We start from the raw sequence: 12,257 nt of genomic DNA, 5'->3' as shown, positions 1-12,257 counted from the left end.
TCTGTACATGCACGAATTTACTGAACTGCCATAAACTGTAGTTAGCCTACAGAGCTCATTGTGTTCTAGGATTATAATTGCACTATGTATTAGCACCATGAGGGGAAACAGCTGGCCAAACACACACACACACAAACGGCTCGTAAAAGGGCAAGCACCATTTGCTGGGGATGTTTGAAACTTTCTTTTAACGTTTACTTGGTTTGCAGTACATTTCAAATAAAAGGTTTCACAGTGCATGGCTGGCCTCTGGGTGGCAGCAGTGTCCCAAACAAAGTAGGTTTGTGGTGACATGCACCATTTTACAGAAAGCACATTTAGCTTGGTCATCCGTTGCCATTGGTCGAGTACATTTCTCATGGGTCAAGTAGGTAAACAAATACTCGAGTGAATATTTTGAAGAATTTGCAATGCCTGACTCATCTCACCGATTGCTTACTTCAGTGGTACACATAACTGTTGCATTGTTGATCATTTTATGTCTTGGCTATAAATAACTTCTGGTGCAATAAAAAATATTAATACAACATTGTCAAATGGGTTGGTTTGCTAATCAAGAACATTTTAATTAGTAAATTCAGCAAATCAATTTTGGAAAATTAATTCATGCCTTGTACATATATTTTCTACACATGACTACATACCATACTGATCAGCAGTTATCTATATAACAGAATCCAATGTGTTTCTATTTCTGGAACTATACTCTTGAACTGGCTCAGTTACTTACGATCGTCACACACCATCCAGCGACATCAGACGTTTGTTATGATGTCAGACGTTCTATACGTGATACACTATATAGCAGTCATTTTGTTTACCCGGAATACCGCTGTCCGTACACTGTGCCGTGATTACACATAGCTAATCGCTGGGCAAGTGTTTTATCCCTGAACCTTTTTCAAACTGGATTGCTCCACTAAATCTTCAGAATTGTATTGATGTAGGATCCCTTGACATTTGTTTAGAAAATACACATGCTTGGGAACACTAGTTCTTCGCCATTTGCATAGGTGAGACGTTTTTCTGTCAGTATTATTGACATTACTCCATTTGGAGGAATTGGTTTACTCGTTCTTTACTTAATAGTTCTGATAATCTCTGCCTTTATATTTCTTCCAGTATGATTTTACTGGGGAGTATACTCTAGTGGTAATGCCTCATTGTGTGAGGTAAGCTGTTGGACTTTTCTGTGTGAACGTTTTGTATAGATAATTTAATTGTGAAACTGGTCAGCACTGGACAATACTATACTATATTTTCCTTTCTTACCCTACAGATTGGGGATGCTACCTGAATGTGTGTGCCCTTAGACTATGTGAAAGGCAACTGCCATAAAGACGTACATTGATAAACATAAAGGAGATGTACCCACAGAAAATGTTTTTTTTTTAAATGTTTTAAAATATAACTTTATAATCCCACTACTCCTAATATTGTACATCGTATCATGAATCTATGAAATCTTGAATTATGAATTTTCTCCCGATGAAAGGACTGGACCCCGAAACACACCGAGCTCTACTTTTGGATTTATTTTATAATTAAAAAAAAGAAGGATTTGCTGAACATGCTCATCTAAAAATATTTTTCACATTACAATATTCCCTTATTTTCTTTTTTCGAACATTGCTAGAACCTATGTCTTGAATTGCATTAAGCATCGAGTTGTTTGTTCAACTTTAGATAGTGTGTAGGGGACGGAAGTGTCCATTATCATTCGACACTTGTCTTTACTTCAGGTTTCTGCACAGGACACTTTTCTAATGGGCACGAAAACGTTTTTTCCTGTTGCAGGCAATTGCGCTAAAATCATCATTAGCTGTCCTATCCTGGGGCACACAATTTCCCTGATATCCCGAAAATGGCAGTAAAACCATGAAACATTTAACAATGAAGTAATATCGCACTGTGCTTTAACGAATTGCTGTGAAATGAACATGGCAACACATTTGGTTGTCACACTAGGGCACCCAGAGTCTACCACGAGATATACAGAACCACTGGGTTGTCAAAGAATACAGCATTATTCAACATTGTTGGAGCAGACATTGGTCCACTCAATACCAATAGCACAGCGGCACCAGACATATGCAATATAACACGCTAGCAAGGGAGATCAAGATCACATGCTCGTTAGACAGCAGCAACCGTAGGCACAAGCCATGGAAATAGAGACTGGAACCAACCAGATACTGCCAACGGGTAGAAAATTTACAAACAGCAACAGTCAGTCATCTCTGACGCCGAGAGGGTACTATGTTGTGCTTTTAAAATGCTTATACCACTTCAAAGTACTGAAAAGGAAGAAAGAATCAAGAAAAGCAAGAAAGAAAAAGGAAGGGGGCAACAGGTTAGGATGCCTGTTCCGGAGTCTGTGGCCCTCAGGTATTTCAAACTTTGAAAGTTAGAGTAGTAAGGGGTCTCCCATGACTGCAACCTCTCTAGTACCCACACATTAACCATTCACCTACTTCTCACCTTTCCTCATTTCTCCTTCCCACCTCCACTCCTCATAGCCCCCACCGGTCATATGGCATAAACCCACTGCCCTACTGAACCTCGCTCGTTGGCCGACAGTTCAAGCATGAAGCTCAGAGGACAGAATCTGTCAACAACACGGCTTATTAGAAGGAGAGACTGACGTGCTTTCTCCTACACCGTCTTGCATCCAAAGACATTCGGGACACTCATTTTCCGAGAACAAGGAACCCTTTGTAAGTAAAACATAAGAATAGCTCTGTATCATCCTCAAACAGCAGGAATGATCAGGGGAGTGTGGGGTGGGCGGGGGCTGCAAAAGAGGCCATTGCAAGCCACTAAAGACTACAAGGTCCATAAAGCAAAATGGATTTAAAAAATGAAATTAAGCTGAAAACAAAAAGGAGTCCTACTGAAGACAATGTAACCTTTTTACTTTGACAATATTCATCGAACTTGTCATGCCAATAAAAGTATCCTATATTGCATCATACTGCCTCACACCCCCAGGGCTCAGCCCTGGCTCTTATTGTCTCAGACTGACTTTAACCATGAAGTGGTGATAGTCCGTGCATCCATCAACCACAATGAACAGGTGCAAGCTGTAATGCAACCCTAGATTTGTCGACACTGGGGGGAGGAGGGAAAGCAGCTATGGGTGGGGGCAGCAATGGTGGAGAAATGCCCACCTGCAGTGTCACAGGAGTACTAGAAAATATTTGGGACCTGGCACTTAAGTTATTTTTACAAATTAACCACTGCTAGATCTACTCTAATCCCATTTTAAGCCACATGTTTGCTGCCCACTTTTCCATTACATGGCTACCCATCTGCACCACTTCAGTGCCACCCACCATCTCTAATGTGTCTGCCTCTTCTCAACATTATAAAATATCTTGCCCCGTAACTGCGAATGCCCCACCTAAGTACCAAATTATGTCTGCCCCTTCCTACTATGCCGTCCCTCCACTACCATCCGACCCAATGTTTCCATCCTCTTAGGACTGCTGAGGGTTCCGAAATCCTTGCTAGAAGTGGTCGTTTTTCTACCTTTAAAAAAACGGCGTGGGAAATTGCCTACCAATTACATGCGGATATCGCTCTCTAAAAGGGACGCCCATGCTTACTTGCCAGTTTGTCATTTTCTGTTTAGTCATTTCTAAGCTCCCAAGTATACACTTGAACATTCTGAACGTGATGTATAGGAGATCAAAACAAATTCCAAGATGTTCTTTTCACGTTCACGTGTGGGATCATAAACACAAAAAGACCACTAGGGTGGTGATGTGCACTGTGTAAAAGACAAATAACATAACAATTATCTTAAAACTCTTCATCGGAAACTATACATGTATGGCAATTTAGTGACATTGTGGCTAATATTTGCGTTTTTACACACCATGCATGAAAAAAAGCATAAGGAATTCCAAACAAAAAGGTAAAAAGCAAAGCAGAGTGTATAAGAGTCTAGTTTGTATTGCATGCCAAATGTCTAACACTAAATGTAGGAAGTTAGTAAATTAACGGCGGTAACCTGAGGTTACCATTATTTATTTACAGCAATAACGGAAATAAATGGCAGAAATTAACAACTATATTTAATGATTACTTGGGCGTCACATCTGATGTTACCACATCGAACTGTTGTAAGTACATGAGTGTCCTGTTTAACACGCTACATCGCTTCCACTCACATGCACCAATGTTGCTCCTGTACATCAATCTCGTAGACGAGACAATGCTCCCCTACACCGCTTTCTTACTCCCACCAGCCCTGCTAACACACCCTGGTTTTCCCAACTCAATATCTTTCTGCTCCGTTAGCATGCCCAGCTTGCTGACCCTATACACGCTCCCAAACGTTACTTACCCCCAATCTCCCTTTAACATTGACCAGCTGTTTCCATCGTACTCTGGCCAAACCCCTCCCCTCCATGTTACTTTTTCAGTCCCTCTGCCAGCTTCTACCCTATTCTTACCCTGCTATCTTCCTATCTCGCCTCCAAAGTACCCAACTCCCGATTCCATTCTTCCCTCTTCCTGCTCACTTTCCATAACGCATTGCACCTTCCCTTGACCGTCGTCTCTTCATTTCGTTTTCGTGTGTAATCCTCACCTCTGGGTGCCATCTTTAGTGTCCATGGGAACCAGAGCAACGTCCAAACGGTAGTGTCTAGTTCCCTTCCGAGAAACGGACCTTAGCAACGCTCCGCTCCCCTCCCCTCTTCATCTCGTTCGTGCGTGTCTGGAAAGTCACGTGCCTCCAACGTACAGTCTTTGTAAGGCATGACACGAGCGGGAAGGCTGGCGCAGCCTCGTGGCTGGGAGGAGAAGCCATCCATGCTGATTGCAGATGAACACCGCCATTCCTCCATTACCAAGCGAATTTGGTTTACAGTAAGTCTTAAAGCTGTCGCATACTTGTTTTTTTTATTTTTGTGGAGCGGGATGATTTGGCCTGCCCAAAGGAAGGGGTATTTTGATGATTTGTTATGTGCTAGACGGTGTTGGTGTTTTTTTGTGCAATGGGGCTGAACACGTGCATTCCTCGGTGTTTTTTTGTGCAATGGGGCTGAACACGTGCATTCCTCCGTTCCGGGCGAATTTCCAGTGTACCAGTTTACAGTAGTAGTGCAGCTAGTTATTTTGTTTTTTCACGGAGTGTCATTTTTTTTGTCCTGCCTACTGGAGAGGGGTATTTTGGGGATTGGTTATATGCATCATAGAGGGGAGACTTTTCTTGTGCTGTGTTTGTGTCATTGCCCTGGCGTTTGGCCGTGCTGAGAAATATTGAACTTTCATTACTGTCGAGGCCTGTGATTATGATGTTGTCTTTGTGTGCTGGTCTCATGGGTATAGATGGAGGCTTGGAATTCTTGGGGTATCTAACGGGACTTTAGGGTAATTTTGTGCATTTTGGAAACTGTTATTGTTTCCAGCCCTCCTTTCCCAAGTTCAAAGCAGCTCTCAAAAGACCTTGGAGTTCCCTTTCCCAAGGCCACAACACGGTTCACAATGTCTCAGGTTTCCCTTCCCCAAGATGTCAGCTCTTCCAGCTTGCCAACCCAAAATCAGTTAGTCTCTCGGTGTGCGAAGCAGTGTGTCTGGTGGAGGACAGAGGACAGACCGCTGCTCGTTTTGCTCCGTGTTTCTTTGTGGACCCTGGTGGATGCAGTCTGTTGTTGATCTCTACTGATCCCTTCTACAGAACTTCCTATTTAAACACCACGCATGCGCGGAGCGAGAAGCAGTGTGTCTGGTGGAGGACAGACCGCTGCTAGTTTTGCTCCGTGTTTCTTCATGAACCCTGGTGGATGCAGTCTGTTGTTGATCTCTACTGATCCCTTCTACAGAACATCCTATTTAAACTGCGCATGCGCGGAGCGCTGCACGGTGTGCGAGGCAGTGTGTCTGGTGGAGGACAGAGGACAGACCGCTGCTCGTTTTGCTCCGTGTTTCTTCGTGGACCCTGGTGGATGCAGTCCGTTGTTGATCTCTACTGATTCCTTCTACAGAACTTCCTATTTAAACACTGCGCATGCGTGGAGCGCTACACGGTGTGCAAAGCAGTGTGTCTGGTGTCTGGAGACGGGAGGCGAGGTAAGCGTGCCCCCCCCCCCTCCCACCGGTTAAGAACTGTGAACCGGTTAAGAACTTTGAACACTCTGTACTAGTCTTGCATCAGTAAATCCAAGGAACATAAGAAACTCGAGACCTCATACTACATCCCATCCTCCTCAATCTCTGCTGAGCAGATGGCCCCGCTTTCACCAACTGAAGCGGACTCAGGCCGATGGCTGTGAAGTAATAAAACGCAGCCACAGCCTAGTGAAAAGAAAATGTCTTCTACGGCTAACATCCAAGAAAATCCAGAAGTTACCTTTTGCCAGTCTAACGCCTTGGTGTTAACTCCGGCTGCGGTTTCCCTTCCGGCTCCCCTTCTGGCCACGGTGTCTAAGACCCTGGGAAGTCTGATCCAAACTCAACCTGTTTTGCCACAGATTTCTGCAGAAGAGGTTGGCGTGAGGACAGTCCTAATTGCCACCTCAAAGATGTCCCTTCCAGGAATGGGGGGGAGGGTGGATGAGGCTGCGGCTGGCAAACCAGGAAAAGACGCAACCAACAGTCTTAGCGTCTTGCAAAGAACATCTACATCTTTATCTACATCAAAAGCGCCCGGTCGGCATACTGTCTTGACGAGTGACTCCCTGCCAGAGACTGTCGGAGGACGGTCACGGCTGGGGTCTGCACGGCCGGGGGCGGTTTCCATCAAACGTGACAACCGAATGCGACATCCACAACCAGCGCCTGCTCGTGATCTGCCTTTGGGGAGGCCGGTCACAGTGACATAAGTGAGCAGGCAACGATACCTACAGCCAAAGGTCGAACGGTTTTCGAAGTGACTCCGGGGGCTAATTCTACCCAGCAGGACTTATCTACAGAAATAAGCGAGCTTAAAGAGCCAACGACAGGAGACGTGAGGGAGAGGAACGGCGAGGGCCTAGCTCTTGCTGGGCCAACTATAAGCCCAGAGTCTAATCCGGCCTCAGAATGTCCTGTACCCTCTGACGTGGACCAGAAAAAACTAAAGGGATCTTTCGCCAGTGGGCCTAAAAACACTATACAGGGCACAAGGAGCCTGTGCACTAAGGGAAGTGCCAAATCAAAAACCATGTGCGATAAGCTGATATCAAAGAAATGTCGGAAAGCAGGCCCCAAAATACAGGGGGGCTCTAAAGGTTTATCAGCATCATTGATATCGACCTCATTGAAGGAATATTCTATAAAACAAACCAAAAGAAAGCTAGATCAAGATCAGGAGATGTCGGATGCTGAAATCTTGGAGGCCATCCAAGACCCCTCTCTGTTGAGCAAAGCCCGGAAAATCGATCCAAATTCTCGGAGGCCCAATGCAAGGCTTAAATGGCATGCCCATACTCAAATTAACCCGGATCTGAGCACAGAGATAGAGAGTCCAGCGACCCTTCCTGCTGCTATACCAAAAGAAACTGTAAACCCCCAGATTGTATTGGGGCCAAGTGAAATAATCGACGAGGAGGTGAAAGTTACGCCAGCCCCGGACCTGTCTCCTGTGGCACGAGACAGGTCGAAATCCATCTCTAGACAGGCACAAGCTGAAGACCCTTATGAATGTACCCGTCCGCATAATCAGGCCCATAATAGCAGAATATGGGGAGAAACTCCAGCTCCAACTCAAGAGCCACTGACACCAGTTGAGAAGAACCCAACCTGAAAGACTATCGCAACATCAAAACGAAAGAGGGTCTCATACCCCGCATAAAAACAGACGACAAAGCAAAATCTGAGGCCTGTCGGAAAAAGAAACTCCTGAAAAAAAAAATAGATTTGCTATCGATCATGTCGACCCTTACGATAGCACTAAACCCATTTAATAAGCTATACGAGTCCATCCACGAGGCTTTGAAAGACAACACCTCAATGATAGCATCAATGAAGGACAAACTGTCTTTCATTGAAGGGTATTTAACCACTGTTGAACGCAACTCAAATAACATACAAGTGAGTCTGGAAGAAAAAATAAAATTAGGATAAGAACTGTTGAATAGAGGCACTCAGACTCGATATGCTAGCACTTCCCTTACCAAAAACACTCCGACTGAGGAGGTGGAAAAGCAAAAGGACTTGGCCCCAATCTTCTCTAAAGCTCGAGCAAAGCCCCCTGCGCTATTACTGTCCTTGAATCCAGTATCTGGGTCCAAAGGAAATGCCAAACAGCTGAAGAAGTGCCCCTTACTGAGCATTCCATCCAACACGTCATTAGACCCGACAATAAAATCGTCGAGGGACACACAAGTGTGTCGTGCAAGCCTCTCGGGTTAATACTCCAGCAAAGTCTAAGGAAAAAAAGAAAAACATTAGACCGGAAACAACAAGTAGCCAGCAGCGGCACGGACAGTCGCTCGCCTTAGAAGGGAACAACGTTTCAGTCTCCTCTTTGGAACCACTGAATTTCTCCCAACATTCAGACTCCGTCGACTTGACTTCTCCACCAATCATAAAGCCAATGGCGGAACCTGAGGAAACGCATACTGCCTCCCCGAAACAAGTGGGGATGCCTTTGCAGCCAGAGGAAATTGACGGGGAAGAAGGTGTTCCGGTTCAGCCACAAAGACCTCGCTCTAGCACACCCAGTTCTGGCATAGAGGCTATAAAAACTCTAAAGAAAACAGAACAGATGCTCAGCCATAGAGGGGACCGTGAAAGTGACCCAGGACAGGTTCGAAAATATGGGCTCAGGAAGTACCGAATACCATCCTATAAGGAGGCTCTCAGATCTACAAAGGCCAAATCCAAAAACGAGATAAAGCTTGTAGGAACGTCACTTTTCAAATTGGAACAAATCTCATCGAGAGAAAGCTACACGGTCCTGAATAGAAGGACAGTGCTAAAGATAATGGACAAAGTTGATAAGCTACGCCACCTTTCGACGAATGATCTTGTTCTGGTTGAACCTTATCACAGGGAGCATAGAGCCAAAGCATACCTGAATATAAGAACAAAGGATCTAAGCGAACTGCCCCTCGAGATAACGAAAGATCTGCACCGTTTGGGCCTGAAATTACAACAATTGCAGACCCTTGACCCTGATCCGGAAGAGTCTGAAAGGAAAAAGAGGGGTACTTCGAGAAAACGCAACGACCATTCAAGACTTGAGGCTGCCCCGAAAGAACACAGACGAAAAGAGCTCCCGAGCAGATGGGAAAGGGAGTGGATGGAACAACCGGTGGAACATTCTGACAAGCGGTCTATAGAAAATTATACAACAGCCAAAAGGCCAAGAAAACAGGCGGAGCTATCACACGACGGACAAGCCAAGGGAGTGGAGATGTCATACTCCAAGACAGAATTAACTGAATCTGGGACAAACAAACCAGGGAAGTGGATCACTGATACCTTCAGTCGCAAGAAGAGGGATTAGCAGCGAGTCCATGATGCCGTCAACAGGAACAACCAGACCACAAACTCTGTTGAATATTCGAACAAGACTGTTCTACAGATGGCGTCATGGAACACAAGAGGGCACCTTCACCTCACCAAACCGAGCAACGTAAATCTGAGTCTATTCGACCTGATCTGCTTCCAAGAAACATGGTTAGTGGAAAAACCGTCATTAGAGGGTTTCACAATTGAAGTCTCACCAGCACTCAGGCCTTCATTGGGTAGACCCTCGGTGGGACTACTAACTGCAATACGCCTAGGATCAGGGATTTCACCGAAAGAAAAAATCACTGATGAGTATGGCATGCTGACAACCTTAACCACATGGCAGCACCAATATCTGGGCCGAGACTGTCGGACTAGCTCAGACTTCGCCATAATCAACTTATACTGGAATCCAGATAGAACATCGATTAAAGAATTCTGCAACTTAGTAGCCAAGACCATTGATGAAATTAGAGTCGACTACGACGTGTCTAACATCATCATATGTGGTGACCTAAATGCAAAATGTGGCGTACCCTCAACAGACAGTAGTCTTCCTTTGAGTCTGACGAAGACCGACGAAAGAGGCTGTGCCTGGCTGAGCTTAATGAAGTCAAGGAAGTTCCACAATGTGTCTACACTTCAAGATGGTGGCGTTCACATTCCAACTTGGGAAAGAGCGGAATCTTTCGCCAACTTGGATTATATTTTCATCACAGAAGGCTTAATTCTGCACTTCATCGCATTCAAAGTCCAAAAAACCAGCGAAAGCGACCACAACCTTTTACACATGTCATGGGGGGGAGTATCTACAGAACGAATTCATTACTTTCCCGAAATAGAGGCCAACAAACAACAAAATCGTCTACGTCTCACGTCTGAAAACATAAGAACTTTTGAGGCTAATCTATGCAGAAAACAAGGACTTCCAACCAGTAGCAAGGCGGAGACTAGACCAGAATACGTCTCTTTACTGGTGCCCCACAAAGTGAGTTTTGCTGGAAAGAACCAGACTCAACCAAAACACAACCACACGTACAATATCATAGTGGTTGCTAAGCGAAAAGAACTGAGAAAACTGAAAAGACTGGCGCTGAAAAATAAAACCTTAGAATTCTGGATCGCCTATCAAACTGGAGCAACACTCTACAAAACATGGCTAAAGCAACAGCGACAGAGCTTGTATCAGAACGATGCTGAAGCCATGTTAAAAGTTTGGGCCTCAAAGCACACACGTGACTTTTGGTCCCTTCTCAAGAGTGCAAATGGCCAGAATACACAGCCGCTCTCTAATGCTGTCACGGAACAAAAGTGGATTTCATACTTCACCGAACTCTACTCCCTTTCTTCCACTATGACACTACAATTGTCATCCTCGAATGACGAACCTTGGATCGACGTAGCAAATGTGGCAGATATTTTGAGAGTAATTGCAAATTTAAAATCATCCAGGGCTCCGGGCCCCGATGGCTTGTCTAATTTAGACCTGAAAAAAGGGCGGGAGCAATCGGAGAGTTATTTGACTACTGTATAAAACAGAAACAAATTCCCAAGACTTGGACGGAAGCAGTTCTCGTTCCCATTTTCAAAATGGGGACTAGAGACAGTCCGGCCAATTACAGACCAATAATCCTACTCGATATTATTGGGAAGATCTTTGCATCTCTTCTTCTGCAGCACTTTAAAGACTGGGCCATCAAATCCCCAGCCGTAGACATTTTTCAAACAGGCTTCCAAAAAGGCGCTGGAACAGCAATTAACCCCCTAATTCTTAACATCATCAAAGCCAAAGTGAAGGGAGGCGCGCCTAACGTACACATGGCCATGGTAGACTTGTTGCAGGCTTTCGACACAGTAGATCGACACAAACTATGGTCCAAGCTAACAACGTGGGAATGCCCGGGCCTGATACTTGAACCAATAATAGCCTTGCATACAGCAACATCTCTGAGAGTTTGCGTAAGCCAACAAGGAATTTTCTCGGACCAGATCCACACGGAAAGAGGAGTTAAACAGGGCTGCCCTCTAGCCCCAGCCCTGTTCATAGCCTTTATTGGGGACTTCCAGGTATCAGAAAAAACGGTCTGCTCCTTTCCACTGAAATTGGGAGACTCTAAAGTGTCAAGATTGTGGTATGCGGATGACTTGATCCTGTTGGATCAGACGGTAATAGGCCTGCAAAGACAACTGGCCAACCTAACCATATACATGGAAAGCAATAACTTACAAATCAACAAAAGGAAAACCAAAATTCTTTCATTTTCCAAACCAACCAAGAAAACCCAGAACACACAGTCTTGGTATCCTGAAGAGACAAAAATCGAAGCAGTAAAGGAATTCAAATACCTGGGCATCATGATTGATAACACAATGAATGACAACTCCCTCCAGAATTCTCTGTGGGAAAAAATACGAAATTTGGCAGCCCAAACTTGTGCTGTGGACAAAAAATGTGGGAAATTCTCCTGGATACCAACACTTCAGTTTTATAAGTCCAAAGTAGTTCCAGCGATAACCTACGGAATGGCGGCAAACCTAAATCTACCCCCAGAGATCTGGTCCAAGCTAGAGGGCTTCTTGTGGAAATCAGTGCTGGGTCTGCCCAAATCTGCCCCAATGCCAGTAATACGGCGCGACTTAGGCCTACCATCTCTAGCCTCAGTGGTGGCTCAAAGCGCTGTCCAGCTATATAGGAAAATTCTATCACCTAGCTCGCTGCCGATCTTTCAGGTCGTGGCATTGGAAATCTCCAAAGGAACCTGCAAACCGTTAGCTGCATGGGTTAAAAAAATACATGAAAAGCTTGAAGA

The 12,257-nt window shown here is 44.9% G+C and overlaps 1 protein-coding gene across 1 annotated transcript in view; it reads right to left on the bottom strand.

The window, feature by feature from the left end:
- The window catches only part of TMEM216 (transmembrane protein 216), a 180,883-nt gene extending 176,183 nt beyond the window's left edge, over positions 1-4,700 (bottom strand). Inside the window, exon 1 of the mRNA XM_069623871.1 lies at positions 4,598-4,700. Coding sequence (XP_069479972.1) covers positions 4,598-4,610 — 13 coding nt within the window. The 5' untranslated portion in view covers positions 4,611-4,700. The remainder of the gene's footprint in view (positions 1-4,597) is intronic.
- Between the last annotated feature and the right edge of the window lie 7,557 nt (positions 4,701-12,257).

The sequence above is a fragment of the Ambystoma mexicanum genome, chromosome 11, assembly GCF_040938575.1.
Source record: "Ambystoma mexicanum isolate Mex_15411 chromosome 11, UKY_AmexF1_1, whole genome shotgun sequence".
Taxonomy (NCBI): Eukaryota; Metazoa; Chordata; class Amphibia; order Caudata; family Ambystomatidae; genus Ambystoma; species Ambystoma mexicanum.
Note: the sequence above shows the minus strand (reverse complement) of the source record. Positions and strands in the feature narration are given on the sequence as shown.